Below are 26,578 nucleotides of genomic sequence, written 5' to 3'. Positions count from 1 at the left end.
TATTTTTTATTTCGTCTTTATTAGATTTGTGCAAGTGCAGAAATTCATGTTTTTCACAAGCACTTAAAAATAAAAAATAGTTTTTAAAATTGTCTTTATTAGATTTGTGCAAGTGTAGAAATTCATGTTTTTCACATAAGCACTTAAATAAAAAACTATTTTGTCTTTATTAGATTTGTGCAAGTGCAGAAATTCATGTTTTTCACAATAATTTATGCAGAAACAGCTATACCTTCTAAAATAAATGCAAAAGTACAATAAACTTGTGCTTTTGGAAAAAACAAAAAATTGTTTTGACTCTCACGCAGTCAGCGCGCACACACGCACACAGGTTCAGCGCACACACAGCTGTACCCATCGGTTCCAGCTAGTCTCATGGGGGAAAATGTGTGCCAGCCTCACACTGCAGTCCACTGTTGGCTCATAGAAGGCCACCACCTCCTCGCTCACACTGACCTCTCCCTGACCTCTGACCTGGGGGGCACTGGGTCGCGAGAACAGAGAGACTTTCGGACGATTCAATGTGAACCGTTTTTTCACGCACCCCAGCTCAATAAGCACCTGAAAACATGAACACACACACACACACACACACACACACATTCAGTTCACCCTGCATGTTTGTCTTACAACTACAATGGGAGATTCCAGTTCGCCCACAAACTAGATCCACCACCAACCCCAGTGACCCTGCTAGCTGGCCACGCCCAACAGCATTCAGACCCCATCCCTTACCAGATTGTTCAGGGCCAGCTAAATCACCCTCTCACCCCCTAGACCCTGATAAAAATAAGAAAACAATATGTTTAAGACAAATCTACGGGCTTAAAAGGAAGGGGGCTGGGCATCCATCCTGTCATCAAGTTAAGCTCCACCTTGTCCTGTGCTTTTCCTGATTACCCAATTATAGCATGTGCTGCAACCAGGGCCTGCACCAAGCAACCGGCAGGTGGCAGATGCGCACCTGACACAGGTGTGTATCAGGCAGGCAGGTGGAAGTGTTTAGTAGGTGAGTGGGTCAGGCAGGTGGAGGTGTGGGTCAGGCAGGTGTGTGGTGTGCAGCAGACCTGCAGAAGTTCGAGGATGATGACGGGTTGCAGGACTCCACTGTAGTGCTGCAGGAGGGAGTGCTCCTGCACGCCGGGCTGGCTCATCACGTGCAGGAGCAGCGCCTCCAACATGCCCTTACACACGGGCCTGTTCAAAGAGCCGTCCACTATACGCCACGGACGAGCTACGAACCTCAGCACGCTGAAAACAAAGACCACCGCGCGCGCACACAGACAATTCAGCTCCACACTCAGACAACCAGGAAAGTTAAGCCACTGGGAGTTTGGAATAATATCAGTGCATTAGTGATTTAGGAATTTCTAGAGCTAGTACATTGCATGTTGGGAATATCTATATTACAGCACTGGGAATGGCTGCTGGGTGTTTGACTGTCTATAATAGAGCGCTGCGTGTTATGAATGGTTATATTAGAGCACTGATTGTGGGAATGGCTATATTAGAGCTTTCAAGTGCTGGGATTGAATGCAAGCAGACTTACTCATTTTCTGAGCTCTCAACATACAATCCTTCACCTAGAGAATGAAGAAAGAACAGAATTAGAGATCACACACACACCCACCCACACCCACCCACACCCACCTGAGGCTGGGTCCTGCTCCGTCTGAGGAGGGCCGTCAGTCACACGTGAAGCCGACGCCTCCCCTGCCACCCTGTCTGAGGTGGGCGGGTCTGATGGATCACACCCCTTTTCACTACATTCCACTATAGGTGCAACAGTCTCCAGTGTAACAGTCGCCATAGCAGCACTCTTCACTGAGCTGATCTCTGTGGTTTCCATAGCATCATTCTCTTGTTGATGTGGGGTGGGCGGGAGGGCCTCTCGGGCAGGTCTCTTGGCCAGAGGAGGGTCGTCGACAGTTCCCCAAGGGAGGGAGGGTCTCTTCAGCGTCGGATGGAGAGGAGTGGGTGGAGCTTCCTCGCGCACATGGGTGGGGCAGTAGAGCAGCCACGGAGCAGAGTATTCCACACACACCAGCCGAGCAGTGAGAGCACCAACCTCCACCAGCTCCTCCATCTCGATCAGGTCCTACACCAGTGCAGGCACACACGCACACACACACACACACACACATCAAAACACACGTGCCCACACATTCAACTCACTCACTCTCTCTCTCCGATACTAGATCCGATACTGAACGGTTCTATAATAACTGTAATACTGTTGTTGACTGTTAGGAGTTTTAATTACAGATTTGCATTTTTGATCATTCCCATGACCTCTGAAAATACCCAGATGACTCCAGGCTGGTCTGTGGTAACTGGAGCAGTGCAGGGGCAGATTTTGTAACAGGAGCCATCTTGGAGCAGTAATACTATCTCTTTCTCCCCCTCTCCCTCTCCCTCTCCCTCTCCCTCCCCCTCTCCCCCCTCTCCCCCCTCCCTCTCCCTCCCCCTCTCCCCCCTCCCTCTCCCTCCCCCTCTCCTCCCTCTCCCTCCCCCTCTCCCCCCCCCCCTCCCCCCCTCCCTCTCCCCCCTCCCTCTCCCTCCCCCTCTCCCCCCTCCCTCTCCCTCTCCCCCCTCCCTCTCCCTCTCCCTCTCCCAGGCCTCACCTGAATATACTGCTGCAGTGATCTGCTCCTGTTTTCCTCCACTTGTTCCAGGTGGGAGAACCTCCTGCACAGGTCTCGGCGGTCGATGCCAAACTCCGCCTCCTTCTCCACTGCGGCCCTGAGTAGCTGCCCTGCCTCCACATCAGAGGGAGTGTAGCCCAGCATGGCCACGCCTTCATCCACCCAGCTCCGCCCACACGACCTGTCCCGGCCTAACACACGCGTGAAAGTGGCTGGAAGAGCAGACGCACGGGACTGGCTGATCAGGGCAAGAGTACTGTCTGAAAGAGAGAGGAGAGCAAAAGGGAAATGTGTGCTCTGTAGCATTTTATTTAGTTTCCTGTATTACACAAAATATTTTATTACATCAATGCTGTCAGTATGCTTTTGAAGAGTGTGTGTGTGTGTGTGTGTGTGTGTGTGTGTGTGTGTATATAGACTCACCACTCTCTCTGAACAGCGTGTGCGAGGCTGATTTGCGCAGCTGTATATGTACGGTGCAGGAGTTGACTGCCACGTGTTCGGAGGAGTTGATGTTCCTCAGGCTGATGATTCCTGGGATGAAGTAGCCCTTCATCAGCAGGTAGTTGGTGTGAGATGCCTGTCGTGCCTTTACCTGCACACGTGCCCGCCTCTCTTCATCTCTGCCAGCTTCATCACCCTCCTCCTCCTCATCCAGTTCTTTAGTGATACTGGACACAAACACGTCCAGGAGGTGAAATATATATATAGATTGGCCAAATGGCAGAATAGGGTTATAGTGATCGATGTGGAAGTCCCAATTGATGGCAACATCAAGGAACATGAAAATACACACACACACACACACACACACACCCTCTATGTGTGTGTGAATTTCCTACAGGGAGAATTCTTTTCAGCATAAATCTAATTTCATTATAAATATTTTTTTTCCTAACATGTATAATCTACTCTGTAAGCAAACAAGTTTCTGCAAGCAAAGATGTCAAAGGGAAAAACATGATGGAACACGAGTTCCTCCTTTAGGTTCTACTGTGCATTTCCATCACTGCTTTGACTGTGGTTTATCATTGCTGTGTTTGCCCTTATAAGGTCTACTGGTACTGCTTAGCCTTTGAACATACTGTTTGTTTGTTTTGATGCAAGACAATGTTTCTAAAGGAACTACCTTGAGATGTTAATCTCTAAATAGTTCTGCTTTCTTTAGCTCTCTGATGTGTGAAGAAAATAAAGCGTGTGTGCTTCCCTGCATCTCTGACTGTCACTCATTCTGAGAAACGTGGCCCAGGGTCTTGAGGAGGAACAAACTGACCCAGGTTCAGGAAAACTGACAATGTTTCCTAACAGTGGGTGTGTGAGTAACGCCCATCCAGCATGTATTTGTGTGTGTGTGTGTGTGTGTGTGTACATGCACATGCAGTATGTCTGTGGACATATTTAATTATAGTCAAGTGTGTGTAAAAAAATATAAATATTTCTGCATGTTTGTGTGAATAAATTCAGACATCTCTAAAGCTGCTTTGTGACACAGGCTGAAAAAAGTGCTTTAGAAATGACATGGGGTGTGTGTGTGTGTGTTTTACCTTTTGACCACTTCATTGTCCACCAGGGTGCTGTCCACCACCACGACCTGCTGGGGAATGGAGACATCCACAGCCAGCAGACCCAGAGTCATAAGTGACAGGCAGCAGGCCGACGCCCCTCCCGGAGCGTCAATGGGAAACAGCACCATGTCCTCTACATCACTAGGGGGCACTAGGGGCTCTGTGGCCTCTCCTCCACTCTGCTGAAGCCCCCCGTCTGGCTGCTCCACCTGACTGGTGTTGCTGCCTCTGCCTCTCTGGAAAGAGAAGGTGTGGGGTCTGTCTGCTCGCTGGACGTGCTGCAGGACCTCCAGGAGATCATAGACCTCGTTATACACAGTGCTGGGGAAACGCCATGTGAAATACCTGGAAGAGAGAGAGAGAGAGAGAGAGAGAGAGAGAGAAGGGGAGGAGTTGGGAAAGAAAGAACGAACGAACAATCAGACAAACACATCCAGCACACAGGCAGAGAGGAACTAAGTTTGAAGTGTTTGCGCGAGTTTTCCAATTTCCCTCCTGAGGGAATACCATGTGATCTATACTATTGTGTGAGCCCAAGAACCATCACTGTGCATTCACCACCGCCACCCGTTCAACCACGCTACAGCCGCCACCCGTTCAACCACGCTATAGCCGCCACCGCCACACATTCAACCACACTACAGCCACCACCCATTCAACGACGCTACAGCCACCACCCATTCAACCACGCTTCTACCATCACTGCAGTGCTGCCAATGACCAGTAAAGTTAATCCAACAACCTGAAAACTAAAACACAGAGCGCTTCTCTATTCTGTAGAACGCAGTTAGGGCAGTGTGGATTAGAAAATAGTGCCGAGAGTGAGCGGTGGGCGGTGCCTGTAACAGTGCCGAGAGTGAGCGGTGGGCGGTACCTGTAACAGTGCCGAGAGTGAGCGGTGGGCGGTACCTGTAATAGTGCTGAGAGAGCTGATAGGACATAGCCAGGAATGGGACAGCTCTGCCCTTCCTGGGACCAAGGACTTTGTTGGCACGGCGACGGTTCACTAGACCACGCCTCTTACAGTCCTGAAAAGCATGCTGCAGAACCTCTGCATCATACCTACTATACAGAGAGAAGGACTGAGAGAGAGAGAGAGAGAGAGAGAGAGAGAGAGCGGAAAATGGAGATAGTATTACTGCTCCAAGATGGCTCCTGTTACAAGATCTGCCCCTGCACTGCTCCAGTTACCACAGACCACAGTGAATCTGTATTGCACATTTTGCAAGCCTGGAGTCATCTGGGTATTTTCAGAGGTCATGGGAATGGTCAAAAATCTGTAATTCAAACTCCTAACAGTCAACAACAGTATTACAGTTATTATAGAACTGTTCAGTATCGGTTATTACAGTACTGTTCAATATTACAGTTATTACACTACCATTCAGTATCGGTTATTACAGTACCATTCAGTATCAGTTATCACAGTACTGTTCAATATTACAGTTATTACAGTACCATTCAGTATTGGTTATTACAATACTGTTCAATATTACAGCTATTACAGTACCATTCAGTATCAGTATCTGGAGGAGACATTCTGTGTGTGTGTGTCTGGAGAAGACATTGTTTTGTGTGGGGGTGTGTGTGTCTGGAGAAGACTGTTTTGTGTGGGTGTGTGTGTCTGGAGGAGACATTGTCGGTGTGTCTGGAAAAGACATTGTAGTGTGTGTGTGTGTGTGTGTGTGTGTGTGTGTGTGTGTGTGTGTGTATCTGGAGAAGACGTTGTTCTCGGTGTGTGTAGGTGTGTGCACACACGCTCGCACATCTGGAGAAGACGTTGTTCTGTGTGTATATATCTGGAGAAGACGTGTGTGTGTGTGTGTGTGTGTGTGTGTGTGTGTGTGTGTATCTGGAGAAGACACCGTTTTGTGTGTATATATCTGGAGATGATGATGATGTTCTGTGTGTCTTTAAGGTGCGAGTACCTGGAAGGACCGGCAGGACTTCATTTGTGAGTTGGAGAGGACCAGAGTGCTCTGGATCAAATTATTCAGCACCAAGGTGTGAATGTCCTCCTTACTACACACACATGCGTACACACACACACGCGCACACATACACACACCAAAAAAAAAAACAGAAAAGACAAAGGCATTGTAAGCAATCTATGGTAATCTGTCATTCTATTCACACTTCCTTAGTTTGCCCTCCCAAGGCTTACTCACGGACCACAGACCTGTATTATAGACATATAGAACTGTAATGACCAAACACACACACACACACACACACACACACACACACACACACACACACACACACACACACACACACACACACACACACACACGTACTATACTGTAATAATAGCAATAACCAAATGCACACATACATATAGGTACACCTGGAATACATACCACACCTCTGCATTATACTGATAGGTAGAACTATCAGGAACACACACACACACACACACCTGGTAAGTACATCTGTGATTCGTGTTGCTGGTTCTTCCCCAATGGCATACACTTTAAACCTGCAAAGATATCAGGAAGAAGTATTACAAATTGTATTACATACTGACAAAACATTACTGACATCACAGCAAATTTCTAATATCATACCAGATGACATATTATACCACATTATAATCACATCAGTGATATAACAGATTTCTGACGTCACTGCGGATTACTGATTGTCACATTACTACTAATATCAGATTTTTAAAATCACACAAGGTTACTGATGCCATGTAAAAAAATTAAATCACATCAGTTTACCAGGAGAGTAGAGCGAGGCACATTATACAAATTTCATATATTGGGATATGAATCCTCTGAAGTCTCCCCCAGTTCACCCAGTTCTTTGTTCCATTATCTGTGCTTTTTGGGCAAGGGTTGATTAAATCAGAGTGTGTGCACACGTGTGCACACGCGTGTGTCTCCTACTTGTGGAAGAGTTCCTCTTTTGTATCTGGGATGACAACATCACTGGCACCATAGCTGGAGCTGAACTTTGACCTAAGCGCGCTCACAAACTCATTAAATTCTTGAGCACACACCTAGAATACACCCCACCCCCCCCACACACACACACACACACACACACACACATTAAACAACACATTAGCCCTCACACACAGAGTGCTGTGAGAGTGCTGCTCTCTACTGCAGGTGTGGCCCACCTACCTGTGGGTCTTCATAACTGTTGGTCCTGTTCATGAAGCCCTCAACCAAAGCTTTATCCTGATACACTTCAGCAAGGCATATCCTGGAAACACAAACACACACTGTTAAGACTGGGGTCCAGAGCCCAGTTCAAAGAGTGGGAACTGCAGAGAGTTATAATGGGTGTGTTGACCTGGGTTCTACAGTTTATCGGTAGTTTAACTGTAGTTTTCCCATAGTTGAGAAGAGTATTAGCGGATTCTGTAGTTTATCCGTAGTTAAGATGGGCTATAGGGGGTTCTGAAGTTTATCCGTAGTTAAGATGGGCTATAGGGGGTTCTGAAGTTTATCCGTAGTTAAGATGGGCTATAGGGGGTTCTGAAGTTTATCCGTAGTTAAGATGGGCTATAGGGGGTTCTGAAGTTTATCCGTAGTTAAGATGGGCTATAGGGGGTTCTGAAGTTTATCCGTAGTTAAGATGGGCTATAGGGGGTTCTGAAGTTTATCCGTAGTCAAGATGGGCTATAGGGGGTTCTATAGTTTACCTGTAGTTAAGGTGGGTCTGAGGGTTCTTCATAATATAGCGTGAACGTCGTCCGACTGATAAGGAGGTTTTATCCAGAGACGTCTCCAATTCTTTGTGGAGAATATCACGCACTACATTCCAAGCTACAAATGGCCTCTTAATCTGCACATACGCACACACACACACACACAAACACACACACACACAAACACAAACATTAAAAGATAAAGTCACAGGGCACTGTATGTACGTGTGTGTGTGTGTGTGTGTACGTGTGTGTGTGTACCTTGCGGTTGAGGAAATGACTGGCAACCCTACATAGCATGAGGACACTGTCCTCTAGATGTGTCCAAGAGACCCTCTGTCTGGTCATTAGCATCAGAGCCTTCCGATCAGTTTCATCCTGACACAGAGTCTGCTTCCGCACACTCACCACTGACACGCACGCACACCCACACACACTAAGAGTTCAGACCTCAAGATTCCTGATGCACATTCATGTCTCCAAACTTACTTATCTGATCATTTTTACACACACAGTAATGGCTCCCAGACCAACCCCGCTCTCAAATTCTCACACAAGCAGACCAACATTGTTCCCCTCACCCCTTCTGCCCCGCCCCTCTCTGCCCCGCCCCCTCACCCTTTCTCTTCTTCTTGACTGGCTTGCTGTTTTCTTTCCTCGGCCGCTTGCGTTTCAGCCACTTCCCTCCACGACCCTGTTGGTTTCTGGATTGGGGTTCTTTAGCCAGCTGCACCTCCTCCTCCAGCACTGCAGGTGGCACTAACTTCCCTGCCCTGCTCTGGATCACTGCCAGAGAGAGTCAGAAGGTTCAGGTAAAACTAACACTCAACACAGCAGTAACTGAGCAGGTTTTTATGCTCTATGATTAGATTTGGATTTATCAGATTCATCCTTAATAAATAAATAAATAAATAAAGTGATTCTCATAAAAGATTTGTATTTTTCCACCACACACACACGCCCGACAAGCACACACGCACGCGCACGTGCACGCACACACGCCTGCACACACCTGCACACACAGATTTGGGGAACGGGTGTTTGGACAGCAGGTTCCTCAGTCTCACAGTCTGACTTTCTCCAGGCTGGCAGAAGAAATAATCAGAGCGTTAATAACACAAACACAAGTAACAGAGCCCCCCACAGCACCACACTAACCCAACCCCCACACCAGTAGCAGAGCCCCCCACACTAACCCAACCCCCACACCAGTAACAGAGCCCCCCACACACACCACACTAACCCAACCCCCACACCAGTAACAGAGCCCCCCACACACACCACACTAACCCTACCCTCACAACACATTTACAGCATTTAGCAGACACTCTTCTCCAGAGCCACTTACAAAAGTGCTTTGTCATTTACTCATAGAATACATCCTAGTACAGTACAGTAGGTTAGAGCCCAGTATACCAATGATCTAGAATACTGTAGAAATACAGGGATCAACACTGATATCTAGAAGTACAAATACATAAAGTCTATCTTAGACAATGATAAGTGTAATAAACAATAAGTGCTAGAGTTCGTTAACAACAGTGTACTGATGGACTAATTTAGTCAGTCAATATGGGAACAGGGTCAGTGGTCATTTAAATATTTCATGAATAGATGGGTCTTCAGTCTGCATTTGAAGACTGCAAGGGACTCTGCTGTCCAGCAGCAGCAAGCAGGAGTTTATTCCACCATCTTGGAGCCAGGACAGAGAGGAAGAAAGTCTCGCTGCTTGTCTTCCATGAGACCTGAAGCAAGGTATTTCAAGCCGAGCCATACTTGAGGTTGGAAGTACTCGAGGTAAGGATCGGGCTTTGACCATTGACCTCATGAATGGAGGGGCTGGTCCATTTTTGTGTTATGCCCAGGCTATAGGCAGCTTCAGATGGTGATACCAGGGAGGTATGGTGCTAACACAACCTTTGTGTGTGTGTGTGTGTGAGAGGGAGAGAGAGAGCGCGAGAGGCAAATAAAAAGGTGAATTACCTTTTTGGGTTTGTTGAGCACATGGGTTGTCCAGATCCAGTTGCGTTTCAGGTGACTGAAGAAAGAGGAGTCCAACCCCCCCGCCCCCTGCCTGTCACCGGGGGTTACGCCATCATCAATGACATCACGACTCCCACTGACAGGTCACAACATATAAAGACATGAGTCATCCAATGAAAATAAAAATCAAAAAGCATCAACCAATCACAGCTTAGGACTCTAAAAATGAGAACGCATCCATTAGAACAGAAAGGGTACATGCCACTGGCCTCACTTTAATGTGTACTGCAGTCGCTCATGACGCACTGTTCCCACAGCAACATCTGGCTCCTCCCCCTCTCTGTCCTCATCTCCCTCACCCTGACGTGAACGTGCACGGATCACGCCTGACACACACACGTACACAGACACACACAATACATGACAATATCCTCGAGAAGTGTGTATATACATATGTACGTGCATGTATGTGTATGAGTGTGTGCGTGTATGGGTGGTGTGCGTGCGCGTGTGTGTGATGTGTGTGCTCGTGCATGTGTCAGTTCTGCGCATGTGGGTGCGTGTGGGTGTGCGTGCGTGTGTGTGTGTGATGTGTGCGTGTGCAAGGTGCGTGTGTGCACGTGCGGCGTGTGTTACACGTGTGTGTGTGTTATACATGTGTGCGTGTGTGTATGTTACACACGTGTGCGTGTGTGCATTTGTGCATGTGGGTTCGTTACCTAAAGGCGTGTTGAGGCACACACACAGCAGGTCGAACCAGTAGTTCTCCAGGTCCTGCGGGGTGCTGAAGGTGTATCGGCGTCTGTCAAACGGTCGCGTCTCAATGGCCAGATTATAGTGGGGTTCACACACCGTAGTGTCCACAATGGTCGCGCGTGTCTTCAGGAAAATAAACACCTAATGCACACACGCATGTACAATACGCACACAGTATTACTACAGATACTACAAATCTGATCCTGATAATTCACACACGCACACCAAACGCGTAAGCTTTCTCTCAAGCAGATTCAGAGAGAGAGAAAGAAAGACACACACACACACACACACCTGATCTTTATCCATGAACTTCTCAGTTGGTCCAAAGTGCAGAAGACCCATGAAGCAGAGCTTCTGCAAGCTCTCACAGAAACTGAAAAAGTACTTCCTGTTTGCACAGCAAATAACATTTTAAATCTCTCAGGTACTGTTCTTATTGGTTGCTCTTCCGCACATCACAATCTTGTTTTGAAACAAAAAGGTGTTTTGTTAATCTGTGTGGTATATCACTCTCTGTATTATTCAATGCATTTAATAACTGATCAATTATTGAAAAAGGAGCTGAACCGTATTGATTAAGATTAACACTGTGCATTTAACTAGTCCACACAAACAGCCTTGGTGTGTGTGTGTGTGTGTGTGTGTGTGTGTGTGTGTGTGTGTGTGTGTGTGTGTGTATACCGTCTGTGGAGTAGCTGCGTTTTGAGGCTGGACGGGAGGAATTTGACCAGGTAGTGTTGCTTCACTGGATCATTCAGGAAGTCCTCTAAACCATCCACCTAAAGATCCATCACACACACACACACACACACACACACACACACACACACACACACACACACACACACACATATTGTTTTAGATTTTTTACATGATTGGTCCTTACAGAATGAGTTTAATAATCTTAATGCCTTCTCTGTGCATGAAAACTCAAGTTGCTGAGTTCATGAGCAACATCTACAGGACATCCTATGCCAAAAACACACAAAAAAAAAAAAAAAGTGTGCGAGCGTGTGTGTGAGTGAGTGAGTGAGTATGTGTATGTGCGCGCGAGTGTGAGAGTGTGTGTGTGTGTGTGTGTACCTTGTAATTTATCTGAATGACCTGGACATACACACTGAGGGGGAGTGAAATGAGGATGTCGCTGATCAAGGCCCATCCGTGACCATAATCCCTGTGGACTGGCAGAGGAGGAATAAAACGCTTCCAACTAAGCTCATTCACATAGACTGGAGACAGAGAGAGAGAGAGAGAGAGAGAGAGAGAGAGAGAGAGAGAGAGAGAGAGAGAGAGACAGACAGACAGACAGAGACAGAGTGAGAGGTTCTGCAATAAAATTTGTTTAGTAGTGAGTGGTGAGTGGAGAGTGGTGTGGTGGAGAGTGGTGTGGTGGAGAGGTGAGTGGAGAGGTGAGTGGAGAGTGGTGTGGTGGAGAGTGGAGAGTGGTGTGGTGAGTAGAGAGTGGTGTGGTGAGTAGAGAGTGGTGTAGAGAGGGGAGAGGTGTGTGGGGAGGTGTGTGGGGAGTGGTGTGGTGAGTGGAGAGTGGTGTGGTGAGTGGAGAGTGGTGTGGTGAGTGGAGAGTGGTGTGGTGAGTAGAGAGTGGTGTAGAGAGGGGAGAGGTGTGTGGGGAGGTGTGTGGGGAGTGGTGTGGTGAGTGGAGAGTGGTGTGGTGAGTGGAGAGTGGTGTGGTGAGTGGAGAGTGGTGTGGTGAGTAGAGAGTGGTGTAGAGAGGGGAGAGGTGTGTGGGGAGGTGTGTGGGGAGGTGAGTGGAGAGGTGAGTGGAGAGGTGAGTGGAGAGGTGAGTGGAGAGTGGTGTGGTGGAGAGTGGAGAGTGGTGTGGTGGAGAGTGGAGAGTGGTGTGGTGAGTAGAGACCGGTGTAGTGGAGAGGTGAGTGGAGAGTGGTGTGGTGAGTGGAGAGTGGTGTGGTGAGGGGAGAGGTGAGTAGAGAGGGGAGAGGTGAGTAGAGAGGGGAGAGGTGAGTAGAGAGGGGAGAGGTGTGTGGTGAGGGGAGAGGTGTGTGGGGAGGGGAGAGGTGTGTGGGGAGGTGAGTGGAGAGTGGTGAGGGGAGGTGAGTGGAGAGTGGTGAGGGGAGGTGAGTGGAGAGTGGTGAGGGGAGGTGAGTGGAGAGTGGTGAGGAGAGTGGAGAGAGGTGCGTGGAGTGGTGAGTGGAGACTGGAGAGTAGAGATTGGTGAGTGGTGAGGTGTGTGGAGAGTGGTGTGGAGAGTAGAGATTGGTGTGGTGAGTGGAGAGTGGTGTACCGTGGTGTATTGAGTAGTGTGGTGAGTGGTGTGATGAGTGGTGAGGAGAGGTAACCCACCCTTAAACTGATCATCTTCTACAGGCGTGTGGAGAGTGTCCTGTGTGGGGTCTGTCTCTGTGCTGGAGGGGGGCACATCTTGTGCACTGTTGCCCACCCCTGACTCAGGGGTCAGGGTGGGGGAGGGGGATTCATTAGGGGTTGACTGGTTTAGGGGGTGACCATAAATCAGGTACCACAGTAATGTGTGGACCACACGAAAACGAGGCATCTTTGGCTGGAAACCTAGAGAACGACTCAGTCCTGGAACTAGAACACACACGCATGCACGCACGCAACACAAACTTAAAATAGGTATTGTAGAGAACAGCAAAAAAAAAACAAAAAAAACCAAAACAAGCCAAGCCACTGTGGTCTGTACATGACGGGCAGACCTGCCGTGTGTCTGTACATGACGGGCAGATCTGCCGTGTGGTCTCGGGGAGGCAGGACATACTTATGCTGGGTTTGAAGTTCTTTAGCTCCTCCACCCCCATCTTCTCCTCAGTTTTCCCCTGAACACTCTTAGCGCTGCTCTGAGAATCTCCTTTATCTGTTTCCTGTGCAAGGGAGCTCACTTTCTCCTCCTCCTTCTTCAATCTGTGGGGAGAGAGAGGACGAGGTAGATGAGGCAGAGCAGAGAAGTAGTGGCCTTAGTGTTTGCTGTGCTCCTACCGGTGGACTGTGTAGGAGCTGGAGATGCGGAAGCGGATCTGCTCGATGGCACTCTTCATCAACGGGTCATCAGCAGTGACAGAAGGGTGAACCACAAACTCCACCTGAGAGCCAGGGACACTTCAGTGTAGAGAGAGTGTGTGTGTGTGTGTGTGTGTGTGTGTGTGTGTGTGTGTGTGTGTGTATATACACACAACATACCTTCTTACTGACTCCATCCTGTATGACCGTGGTCCTGAACAGTTTGAGATAGCCATCTTGAGCGAGAGATCGAGTCAGTCTGATGATACTTTTCTTACACACTTTTGTATTCACACCATCCTGTTTCTCCTCCTCCATTAGCTTCCTCTGGAGCCTGAAGGTTTCATAGAAGGCTTTAATGACAGAAATCAGGTTTCCTTATGTTTATATGTAACTGTAACGGAGGCTGAAGGCAGCCACCTTACCCAGGACTCAAACCCAGGTCTGTCAGGAGGTAAACCTGAACTCAGACCACCGGACCACAGAGCCATTCTCCATCAAACTATCCTCCCCGTCAGAGAGTGACAATCCCGGGAGTGTCCCCTGCGCATGACACTGTCCATGTGCCCCTCCACATACAACAGCCATTTCCATCAGGGTCATGCACATGCCCCTAATCAGGGGTCCTCTCACTGGGCTACACCATCCCCTCATAGCAGGGGTTGCTTCATTAACCTGCTGCACACTCCCAATGGCCTCCGTACCATCCCATTGCTACCACCATGTGGACAGTGTCATGCACAGGGGACGCTCCACGGACGTGAAGGTGTTGTGATGGAGACCCAGGGTCCTGGTTACAGGGGCTGCCTTCAGCCTTCGTCACACACCTTTCACAGTAATGTTACCCGATTTCCATTTTGACACTGTGGAAATACACTAAACAAAGTCTACAAAAATCTTGATGCAAGGCAAGATTTGTTGGTGAAATTAATGGTGCAGTAAGTAATTTTTACCACTAAAAAAATAGCAAATATATGAAAGTGAAATTTTTTTCCCTATAAAGTTTAGCTTGCATGAGATGAAGAATCACACTGCTCTGGTGTCCTCAAATGAACCAGTTTATATGTTACATAGAGCAGGTCCCTCACATGGAGGCGGCCATGTTTACAATCGATTTAGTCCAGAATCTCTGAAACATCCAGGACACTAGGTGGCAGTATAATGGCTGTTTCATAATGTGAAGAAGAGATATTGAAAAAATAACTTATTGCTTTTATATGGAAAACTGTGAGCTAGCTAAACCTACATTGTGCCTAGCCAATACTGCCACTCAGTAACTTCACTCAACACAATCGCTCCTCTGATGTAATATTTCTCCATTCCAACTATAGCTTCCTAGTCTACAAAGTTTAGTTCTCTAAACCTGGTTTGTACTGCCGGTGAAAGCAGTCTTCTCTGTTCTTAAGCTTTCCACGGTCTGTAAAATGATCTCCCAATTCTTGCACATCAGCCCTTTCATATTTTAGTTGTTTTTGTGCTTCTATGAATTAAAACTAAGAAAAAAGCTAAAACTTATAAAAAATAAAACTAATCTTGCAGAAACCAAAAACTAAATGCAAGTTATTTATACACTCTTAAAATGAACTAAAAAATAAATAAATAAGGAATAGAAAGTAATCAAAATGTCAAAACTAAAAACACTGGAGCATGTGTGTGTGCATCCGTATGTGATTGTGTGTGACAATATATATATGTGTGTGTGTGTGTGCGTGTCTGTGACACATACGGGTAAAGGCCCTCTATAATCTTCTGGTTTCGGACCGTCTCTATGATCATGTTTTTGCGTTTCAGTAGCCGGTACGTCTCATGATGTTCACTCCCTCTTTTCTTTCCTGGATTTTGCTGAAAACAGAAGATCACACACACACACACACACACACACACACACACACACACACACACACACACACACACACACACAATCCATCCATCCATCCATCCATCCATCCCCTTGTCATCTATCCATTCATCCACCCACTTGTCCAGCTTTTTATCTACTCATCTCCACCTGTCTATCTAGTTCAACATTTAATTTTTTTAAAATCTAAAAATAACACTTTTGATCAAAAGTAAATCAGAAGTCATTATAAAACTATAATAACAGCAGAGAATGCGTGTGAAATTTTTATTTTTTTTCCAAGCAATTTGATCAATTAATTTGAGACTGCAATTACTATCATCATTGGTAAAATATCACTGTAATGTAGGATGTTTAAAATTCAACATTTTCAGACGAACCTCAGGCTTACTGAGGATTTCTTCAACGACAGTCACACTCTCCTCAGCGTTTTCTGATTGGTTGTGGACTATGCTGCAGGCGTGGTGAGTATTTGCATCCAGGCTCAGCAGCGAATCATCTTTCTCTACCCCTTCACTAAGCTCCGCTTTCCGTAAGGATTTGCCCGTGGCCTGTGGTCGTTGGGGTTGCTTAACTGAACAGGATAAAACAAGACAATATTAGGTTTCAAATGCAGGTAACAGCATTTGGTCATTAGGTTACAGTTTAGCTCTTGGTCATTAGGCCATAGTTTAGCTCTTGGTCAGTAGGTCATAGTTTAGCTCTTGGTCACTCACTCTTGAGGGGTGTGGAATGACTCGGTGATGACACACTGCCTCTTGTGGGTGATTCTTTCATCATCGATTTGGACTTCTTGGCAGCTCTGCCCTTTGACATTCGCCCTCTGGCCTGCCCCTCTCCTAGCTCTTTGCTGTCATCCTTGGGTATATCCTCATCCTGCTTGGGATGGAGCAGGTCTTCAGGACCGGGTGTGTCTTCAGGACAGGGCAGTGTACATTCAGGGTGCACATCTCCGTCAATGGGTGTGGTGAGCTGAGGGAGGCGGAGCTTCTCACTGCGCTCACGTTCCTTGGCGAACTGCAGGTTGAGGGCGCTCTGCTCCACATAGAGCTTACTGATGTACTTAGTTGTCCTCTGTCTTCCCTCGTCTTCCATAAAACCCTGGGAGGAGAGTAAAGGGGGAGTGGCGATGGGTGAGCTTAACATATGTGCTAATGATAAAGGTGCTTGCATTAACTCTCCATTTGTGTTGGAATGTGTGTTATTGTTTACGCATCTTCTTCACATATAGTACTATTCCCTAGGACCACGCACATTAAACACATGATCATGTAGCACGCAAGTGTGCATCTGCCTACTGCAAATACACTGGACACTGTTCCTATACATGTGTGGTTTAGAAGAAATTCATTAACTGCCATTGAAGGGGGTGAAGCCAAGTGTTGTTCCTGTGGTAATCGGAGCACTAGGGCCTGTGACCCCCAAACTGGAAGAATGGCTCCATCAGATCCCAGAACAACATCCAAGATCTCTGTCCAGATGATTGAAGTCCTGGGAACAGCTAAGATACTACACAGGACCCTCAACCTATCAGACCTCTTGTAGAGGACCTGAGCTTGAAGGAAAAGGGAAGTTTTTTATATATATTTGTTTGTGTGTATGTGTATTTTACCTTAATCATATTGTTCCTCTCCAGTACTCTACAGACCATCCTGCTTTCTAGTTTGCCGATGTTGAGCTGTTCTCGCAGTGCTGACTGAGAAATACCTTTAGGCCCAGTCTGAACCACTAAGCCAGCCAATCACAGCAGAGTGTGTCAATCAGAGAAAAACAGAAAGCCATTCTTCAATAACTGAATCTAGTAACCGTATACAGTGCAATTACCATTTTATTTAGTAGTAATTAGCTAATAAACAGTGCTCCAGTCAGCCCACTAACAGCCCCAAACAGCTACAGTCAGTCCACTAACACACCCCCAAACAAGTGGTCAGCCCACTAATACCACCAGCCCCACAACCACTGCTAAGTTGCCACTGCTGTATTCAATCATAATTGTGAGTTGCTTTTGGACAAAAGAATCAGCCAAATACCATAAAATGTAAACGAGAACACCCCCTGCCAAAAACAGCTACAACGTGAGGTGCGATGACATGGTGGGCAGACGGTTGTTTAGTGGTTATAGAAGCTGGACTAGACTTGGATTCAGGTGCCAGCTTTGAGCATCAGGGTTCTATATAGTCTCAACTGCTGCAGACAGCATTCTCAGTATGTGGTGTACAGTGGCCTGTAGGGGACACTAAGGTGGATGTGACTCAGAGTGCACTGACCAATCTCATAAGCCTGGGTCAGCAGGTCCCGTTCAATATCCCGCGCCTGTCCTTTTGTGCTCCTCCTAACAGGACCGTCCTCATCATTATCATCATAGTCATCGTCAATCTCTTTATGACCGTACGGCCTCAAAAGCTTTAGACAGCGTACACGAATGTTGGTGCCTAAGAGCCAATCAGAGGGAAGGACATGAAACTACAGCTAATAAGACAACAGGACACAAATATATGGCCATAAAGCGATATGATCAATCACAGAAATGTTTGTTGTCCTTAAGCATGATGGAAAATATGGTAAAACTGTTAAACAGCATGGTAATAACAAATTTTTTGAGGTACTATTTCAAATGTTTTGAAATTACTTTAAGGTATTTTAGAGGTGAATGTTTTGAGGATTTTAGTGTTTTGAACACAAATATTATATTATATTTTAAATAAAGATTTGTAACAAATCACAGATATTTTATTATTTTGGAAGTAACCTACATACATAGTTACATTCATATTAAATAATTATGTTAACTATATATATATATAAAAACTTTGAGGTTAGTTCAAGTTTGAGGTTAACTGGTGCCCTGTAGGGGCGTCTGACCTCTCTTGGTCTTGCAGGGGCCTGCATCAGGGTTGAGCTCCTGAAGGGGGAGAGTCAGAACTGTGACCAGCTTAGCAGCCAGCATGTACTGATACATGCGTTTAAAGGTGCGGTCACAGATATGCTATAGAAAGAACACACACACACACACACACACACACACACACACACGCACACACACGCACGCAGTTAACATGTGCTTAAAGGTGCAGTCACGATGCTCTCTATGCTCAAGAGAGAACATGCACACACAGTTAGTAATTAGCATGCACTTAAAAGGTTCAATCACATATATGTGGCAAAGATAATACACATGTATGCAGCATGCTACTCACACCCTCCTCCACCCACCCACACACACACACACTCTTCACCAGATGGTCATCCACCAACACCTCTCCAGAAACGCACGCACACAAACACATACACACCCACACACACAAACTCACTCCCCTCACTAGATGGTTGTCAACTGCCACCTCTCCACACACACTCGTACACAATCTCATACACACAGAAACACACACTCCTCACCAGCTGGTCGCGCAGTTTGAGCATAATGCATGTTTTGTTGGGCATCTGAGAGAGAATGTTGGATGTCGTCTCCATGAGGATGTCATACTTACTTCTCCTGACAAGAAAAACCATCAGTCCTCAGAAGCAAGCACCAGACCCAGCTATCAGGTGTGTATATGTGTACATATACATACAGTGCCCCCAAGTAGTATTCAACCCCATGTTTATACATTTGGAGTTAACTTAGTATTGTCAAATCTGGACTGTAGATGGTCCTGGACATGTGAAATGCACTGAGCAAAAAAGAATGTTAATTCTCTGTTTATTATTATTATTTTGCAAAGTTTACCAGAGGGTCAACTTTTATTCAGCCCCTCAAACCACCAGAATTCTGTTTGGTTCCCTCAAGTATTGAGAAGTAATTGAGGTATTAAGAACAATGAACTGAAAATTTATCCAAGCATGTGAAGCTTTTTCCCACCTTTTCTGACTATAAATGCCCCTCCCCAAACAAGTGAACAGCACTCATACATGGTCAGCATGGAAAAAACTAAGCAGCATTCCAAGGCCATCAGGGACAAAACTGTGGAGGGTCACAAGGCTGACAAAACCCTTTCCAAGGATTTGGGCCTACTTGTGTCCACCGTTGGGAACATCATCCAGAAGTGGAACACTTATGGAACTACTGTTAATCTTCCACGGCCTGGACAGCCTTTCAAAGTTTCCTCCCGCACTGAGGCCAGGCTTGTCCGAACGATCAAGGCTGACCCAAGGACAAGGAGGGAGCTCCGGGAAGACCTCATGGCAGTGGGGACATTGGTTTCAATAAATACCATAAGTAACGTACTCCACCGCAATGGTCTCCATTCCAGGCGAGCCCGTAAGGTACCTTTACTTTCAAAGCGTCATGTCAAGGCCGGTCTAAAGTTTGCTCATGATCACTTGGAGGACTCTGAGGCAGACTGGTTCAAGGTTCTCTGGTCTTTTGTGCTGACCGCACCCGGGGCGTTTGGTGAGAGGATGGCACTGCATACGACCCCAAGAATACCATCCCTACAGTCAAGCATGATGGTGGCAACATCAGGCTGTGGGGCTGCTTCTTAGCCAAGGGGCCCGGCCATCTGGTCCGCATCCACAGGAAGATGGATGGCACAGCCTACCTGAGATTTTGGCCAAAAACCTCTGTTCCCCCACCATGGCTCAACAACAACCCCAACAACAAGCACACGGCCAAGGCCTGGTTTAAGAGGGAAGAAATCAAGGTGTTGCAGCGGCCTAGTCTGTCTCCTGACCTTAACCCAACTGAAAACATGTGGAAGGAGAGCAAGATCAAAGTCTGCAAGAGATGCCTGTAACGGGACATGTGGACAAACAGCAGAGCCGAATATTAGAGGAATAATATGGACAATACAGGGGGCTGAAAGACTTAATTTAATTACACCGCTATCAACGGGAACAAACTTGCTGTTTGCTGGAGTTTCGTAAAGTTATTGTAACTGTCTTGCATTGTTCGGGGTGGCCAACTGACTGTGTAGATAACTACTAGAGTTAATGTATATGTGTAGATATATTTATTATAATAAGGTAACAGGAGTTTGGGTTCAAAGCATGTGCCTATTTGTTTTGTTCAGCGGTTGTAAGGGGACGAGTTAAGAGTCGTGCCCAGAATTGAGGGAGTTGTAGTTCTGGTTCACGTTATTGGAGCAGGTAATTTTCCAAATAGAAAGGGGGAGGATAAAATGGTGATTAATGGCTCTGTGTTTGAATATGTATAGTTATTTTAATTGGGATAATGGGAAAATGTTTTAAATGATAGCCTTTGTTTGGAATTATAAGGGAGAGATATTATGAATTTAATAAATTAAGTATCTAGAATGGTTTGCTTTAAGGGGCAAAGATTAAGATTAAATATAAGGGGTGGCGTTGGAATGCAATTGACACAATGATTGAATACTATATTTGGGAGCACATTAAGTTGCCTTATTTTGGGTTAGTTTTTGTTGGTGTGGATGACTGGATTTATTTTTCATTGTTTTGGAATAAAAAATGTTTTGTTGTTGGTTTATGGCATCATGCTCCTGTCACTGGAATCTCCCTTTTTGGCATAATTACTACTGGAATCGCCCTCTGTTTGATATCCCCCTGCTATCCTGTTACAATGCCTAAAGAACCTAGACAACTTGGAGAAGATCTGCATGGAGGAGTGGGCCAAGATTACTCCAGAGACCTGTGCCAGCCTGATCAGGTCTTATAAAAAACGATTAGTAGCTGTAATTGCAAACAAGTATTCCACAAAATATTAAACCTAGGGGTTGAATAATAATTGACCCTAATTTTTATGTTTAAAATGTATGAGCAACTTGTACTTTTTGTTTGGAATATTTAAGCATCTGTTAATAAATGCTACTCTTGTTCAAAGTTTGAAGGCTCTAAATTATTTGCAGCTTGTTGAATTTGCAAAATCTGTAGGGAGTTGAATACAACTTGGAGGCACTGTATATATATATATATATATATATATATATATATATATATATATATATGTGTGTGTGTGTATGTGTGTGTGTGTGTGTGTGTGTGTACGCACCTGTCTACATGGAAGCGTTTCAGCAGTAGCAGTATAGACACCTGCTGTCCTCCTGAGGGAAGACGCACCACGTGTGACTGCAGTGTGATCAGACCATTCTTGTCCAGAGACTTACGCAGGTAATGCAACTTCCCAGCATCTATCCTGACCAATCAGAAATCACAAACCAACCATCAGCTAATCACAACAGGTGATATGCTGGGTTTTAAAATAAGAGGGTGCGTGCGCTGTCGGGTGCTGAACATGGCGGTGTGTGTGCTGTTGGGTACTTGAACACGCAGGTGTGCAGGTCTCTCTGGAGTTCTCCCTGCCAGCGTGCTCGCCCCAGCCTCTCTAGGATGCAGTAGGAGTGATCACTCAGCTTGATCTCTGGGTTCCCCTCATAGCCAATCAGAGAGTGGTACCGCACATTCTGAGATGCCACCAGGACAAGCTTGTCCCCCCACCTACACAGGGACAAGTGTACACAAACAACACTATTCTCCACAACCTACATAAAGACACAAATAGCCAGTGGTCAACAACAACCTCCCCTTAGATCATTTGTGCACAATGGAATAAATAACAACACGTCAACATCTACACGATAACCACAACATGCCAACCTATTACAGTTTTTTCCAGGCAATGTTAAGGTTGATTTAGTAGTTCGATTTGGTACCTGCAGACTACATTTTAAGCTTGATTTGGTAGTCACCAGCTAAAATATAGGATCAGACCAAATTTTAGCTTCACTGGCCATCGTATGACATGCAGCATGAGGGGGGAAGTGATGTCCCATTAAGGGCCCAAACTAGCTATGATTATTTGATCCACGCAGACGTCTGATCACTCTTACAGGAGGATCAGACGTACGGGTGGATTTCTAACACCAGAATTTCGGTCATGTCTCCTTTTGATCAGTTTGAGCAGTCTCATGTGCCAATTTATTGTCACAATCTGATTTCCCAAAATTCACACACAAATCAAGTTGAACGGTTATGGACACCACCAAGTGCAGTGACAACGTAGCTTACTTCCAGTTCTTTTTGCAAAATTACCAAGCCATATTGTCCACATTTTCCTAGCCATATTTTCCTGCAGGAAATATTTGTTTTCCTTTTTTTGGGAATTTCAGTACACAGTAGGGCAGAAGCTACATGCATTCTTATTGATGCACAGGGCACCAGGCTGTACCAAACAGGGAGAGGGCAGGCACAGAACTGTCCTTATGCGTTCCACCCGCGTCGCGTCATGTCATTGAGACCAACTACACATGTATGCAAATAATTTAAGAGCATTAGCCATATAGACAACTGATGCATGTAATTTGAGTCGTCATCCACAGCTAAGATTTATTGTTTGCCCTGCTTTATGGAAAAAAATCCAAAAAACATGAACATGAAAAAACAATGATGACCAACACATCTTCCCCCTGAACTTATTTGCTTTGAGACTACTGTAGACTCACTTGTGTGGTGACTGCTCTAGACTCACTTGCTTTGAGACTGCTCTAGGGCCAGTTGTTTTGAGACTGCTCTAGACTCACCTGCTTTGAGACTGCTTTAGGGTCAGTTTCGGGGAGAAGTCATTGGTTCTGATCAGGCCACTGATGTCCTTCCTCTCTCTGTAGTAGAGGCAGGAGCCCTGGATGCCAGCTGGGTCGTCTGTCACCACGCTGATCGGGTACACATCTGGTTTCTGTTCCCGCGTGGCCATCCGCCGCATCTCCTGGATGCCTGTTTCAGGGTCAATCTCTAGAAACCTGCACAAGGGTGCGTGGGAGACAGCATGATAACCAGCAGGATGACACCTGCCCACTGTGGTGACGTTTAACTTGTATGTCTTCAAAAGCTTGGCATTAGGGTTGGGTGGTGTTTTGGTATTAAGGGTATACTGGTTGTTACTCTCCTAGGCTGCTGCAGTGCGCTCCTGGTCCAGTTCGGGATTTGGGTCTTGCTGTACACCTCGTTACTGGCTCCTCCCTGCCTTAAGTCATTGCTGTGGCCTATATAAGGACCCTGCTGGGAGAAGACGGCAGCTTGCCCAAGCTCACACTAGTTGTCTTAACAGTGTGTGATTTGTGAATTTGTTTGTTTGCTTACCTTGTCTTGTAATATCCCTAGTCAGCTAGTGTTTGTGTATATCTAGATCTGTATGTAAGCATTGTAAGCATTCACTGGGTTTGTCATTTGTGTTGTCCTACTGTGTTCCGTTTACAATTGTGATCCCTTTAATAGAGTACATGTTCTAATGTATGTTTATGTATATAGTGACTGACTGTAAGGAATAGTGCCTGCTGGTTTGGGATCAGGGTTATTGTCTGTTTATTGTCAAGACGTTAGTGGAAGATTGTATTTTATTTTTGTCTTTGAAGTGTAGTTAGATGGGGATTTCTTTTGCAGTGTGGGTTTTGTTTATGTTGGCATTCAGCCACTCTTGAGGTTAATCAGTGTTTGTGTGTATATATCTGTGTTCATCATTTTTAATTCAATACGCCAAGTTTCACCCCATCTACTAGTCCAGCGTTTAGTCATACCATGCCACTATCAGATACCAGTCTTATCATCACATCACTGTTACAACCTTACTGCCTAGACAGGGACGTAACAGGCATTAAGTTGAACAGCAGTATGACACAGTGCCATGATATGGATTTTGCCAAATCGTGAAATCTGAGAAGTAAGTCGCTTTGAATAAAGGCGTCAGATAAAAGCCGTAAATGTAAATGGAACACTACACATATGAGGAGGCTGATATTTTAACCACGCGTAAAGAAAAAATGTCCTTTGCATCTCAGCATCACTTCCAGTGCCTTCAGGTTCCTTAGTGTTCACCTCAGCGATGACTTCACCTGGGCTCTCCACACTGCAAGCCAGCGCCTCTACTTCCTCCAGAGGCTGAAGAGGTTCGGCCTGCCCTCCAACATTCTCATCACTGTCTACCAACACACCACACAGAACATTCTGACTGGGTGGTGAGAACAGCAGAAATGATCACCAGAAACACACCTCCAGCCCTACTGGACATGTGTCACACACAGTGCCTAAGGAAAGCTCATGAGATCCCATCATACTCTACTCATCCAGCACTCAACCTACTCTCAAGGCTACCGTCTGGAAGGCAGTTTCAGAGCATCCAGTCACAAACAGGCTAAGGAACTCTTCCTATCTGCAGGCCATCTGATTACAGAACAGTGTTTCACCAACACAGTTGTCATATAGTTCATACAAAAAGTATGTTTTGGGGATTTTTCTATATTAATGCTGTTATTTGTGTCAGCTTACAACTATAAAATGTAAGGTACTCAACGCAAAACATGTGTCTGATCCTTGTCTCACCAGCAGTTGTCACATACTTCCTGCCAGACTTACAGTTACATACACCTACATATAGTTATACCCAGACAGTCATCTTCTGTTCAACTACACAGCTTCAGTCACTAAGGCACGTTAGATTACAAGACACCATACTTTTCTCAACTGCTCGATGGTACATTTGCATTCGGAACTCTGTGTAAAAACTATTATTGTAAATACACAATGCATTAGTTTAGTTTATATTTTGATAGATTTTTATACTGTACACATGCATATTGCACCGTAAACATTTTTTATTGATAGATTTTTATTTTTAAGACTTTTTTTCATCGCTTCTACTGCAAATGTACCCTGAGCTTCAATTGAATGTGTGATGTGTATATGATCCATAAGCGAGTCTGACTAAAACAGAAGGCAGCTAAGCTATCGTGACCTCGCCTACGCACACGTCCGACTGGACAACGAGGACTGTCTACTATCTCGCCTACGCACATGGCTAACTGGGCAACAACTACCGTCTACTATCTCACCTACTATCTCGCTGGTAGCTAACGTAGTTCATGAAGCTCACCGGTCGTATACGAGGACAGGGGGTCTTTCCTGGGGCAGCTGGTAGATGCTGATGTCTTCACTGCAGACCAAGGACGTCCACAGAAACTCTTTGGTCTTAGGATCTAAAGCGAGAGGGAAGGAAGGCTGGCGCGTGTCCAGTCTCGTCCACAGCGCCGTCATGGTGATGCCGTCCAGCCCCTCCAACGCCACCTCGTCCAGGGTGGTTTGTAACGCGTCCATCGTTAGATGGAGCAACAGCGTACTGTAACCCGATAAAAGGAGACGAAAACGCCACAGCTGCTGTAACCTACCACTGGCTATTCAGCCATGTTTACGTGCTTCTCTCGCGCTTCTTCTTCAATGCTGCTAAACTTATGCTACATACTGCCATCTAGCGGACAAGAAATGCAATTGTATGGGGTAATGGACTATTTGTTAGCGTTAAAAAGTTTTATAATATATATTATATATAATAATAATATTAAATACATACTATAGATTATATATTATTTTCCCTTATAATTAAGCTTAGTAATTACAATAAATATTCCAATAAATATACACTAACTACTAACTTTAGTTTACAAGCGCAATTTTTCACCGTACGAATCTAATAATACAGTGTGGTGTGCAGGGTGGACAGACAGACAAGGTGAACCAACGAGTGATTAAAACCGGACACATTGGCGGCCCGAAGCCGCTGCTTAGTGCCCCGCGGCCGCCAGGGGGCGCCTAAACAACTTTTCAAGATGGTCTTGATGTGGGAAAAATCGTTAGTTATGTCTCAAAAATAATGAACGCATCTGGAGCCGAAACAAAAGAGAAGATGAAGAGAAAAAGCAAAAAGGCCAATGTGTGTTTTGGGGATGTTGCTATATTAACAGCGTTTAGTCATACCATGCCACTATCAGACACCAGTCTTATCCTCACATCGTTCTTACGACCGTACCGCCTAGACAGGGACGTAACAGGCGTCAGATAAAAGCCGTAAATGTAAATGGAACACTACACATATGAGGAGGCTGATATTTTAACCACGCGTAAAGAAAAAATGTCCTTTGCATCTCAGCATCACTTCCAGTGCCTTCAGGTTCCTCAGTGTTCACCTCAGCGATGACTTCACCTGGGCTCTCCACACTGCAAGCCAGCGCCTCTACTTCCTCCAGAGGCTGAAGAGGTTCGGCCTGCCCTCCAACATTCTCATCACTGTCTACCAACACACCACACAGAACATTCTGACTGGGTGGTGAGAACAGCAGAGATGATCACCAGAAACACACCTCCAGCCCTACTG

At 45.8% G+C, this 26,578-nt stretch overlaps 1 protein-coding gene across 1 annotated transcript; it reads right to left on the bottom strand.

Annotated features, from left to right (window-relative positions):
- LOC113591416 (general transcription factor 3C polypeptide 1) lies at window positions 1-25,668 on the bottom strand. The gene is made up of 37 exons (XM_027031900.2): window positions 25,304-25,668; window positions 22,962-23,177; window positions 21,703-21,879; window positions 21,434-21,577; window positions 18,865-18,961; window positions 18,331-18,454; window positions 17,736-17,900; window positions 17,081-17,196; window positions 16,185-16,569; window positions 15,849-16,042; window positions 15,337-15,452; window positions 13,791-13,944; window positions 13,590-13,693; window positions 13,372-13,514; window positions 12,936-13,184; window positions 11,700-11,845; window positions 11,298-11,395; window positions 10,908-11,004; window positions 10,577-10,754; window positions 10,132-10,243; window positions 9,858-9,993; window positions 8,887-8,959; window positions 8,493-8,660; window positions 8,136-8,284; window positions 7,869-8,011; window positions 7,345-7,426; window positions 7,105-7,217; window positions 6,630-6,689; window positions 6,139-6,232; window positions 5,120-5,292; window positions 4,190-4,555; window positions 3,069-3,316; window positions 2,625-2,905; window positions 1,651-2,098; window positions 1,550-1,583; window positions 1,068-1,251; window positions 1-561 (listed from the first exon to the last, which is right to left on the bottom strand). The coding sequence occupies exons 1-37, from the start codon at window positions 25,522-25,524 to the stop codon at window positions 334-336; spliced, it is 6,216 nt and encodes a 2,071-aa protein (XP_026887701.2). The 5' UTR covers window positions 25,525-25,668; the 3' UTR covers window positions 1-333.
- Window positions 25,669-26,578: the final 910 nt, after the last annotated feature.

This window comes from Electrophorus electricus, chromosome 16 (assembly GCF_013358815.1).
Source record: "Electrophorus electricus isolate fEleEle1 chromosome 16, fEleEle1.pri, whole genome shotgun sequence".
NCBI classification, from domain to species: Eukaryota; Metazoa; Chordata; class Actinopteri; order Gymnotiformes; family Gymnotidae; genus Electrophorus; species Electrophorus electricus.
Note: the sequence above shows the minus strand (reverse complement) of the source record. Positions and strands in the feature narration are given on the sequence as shown.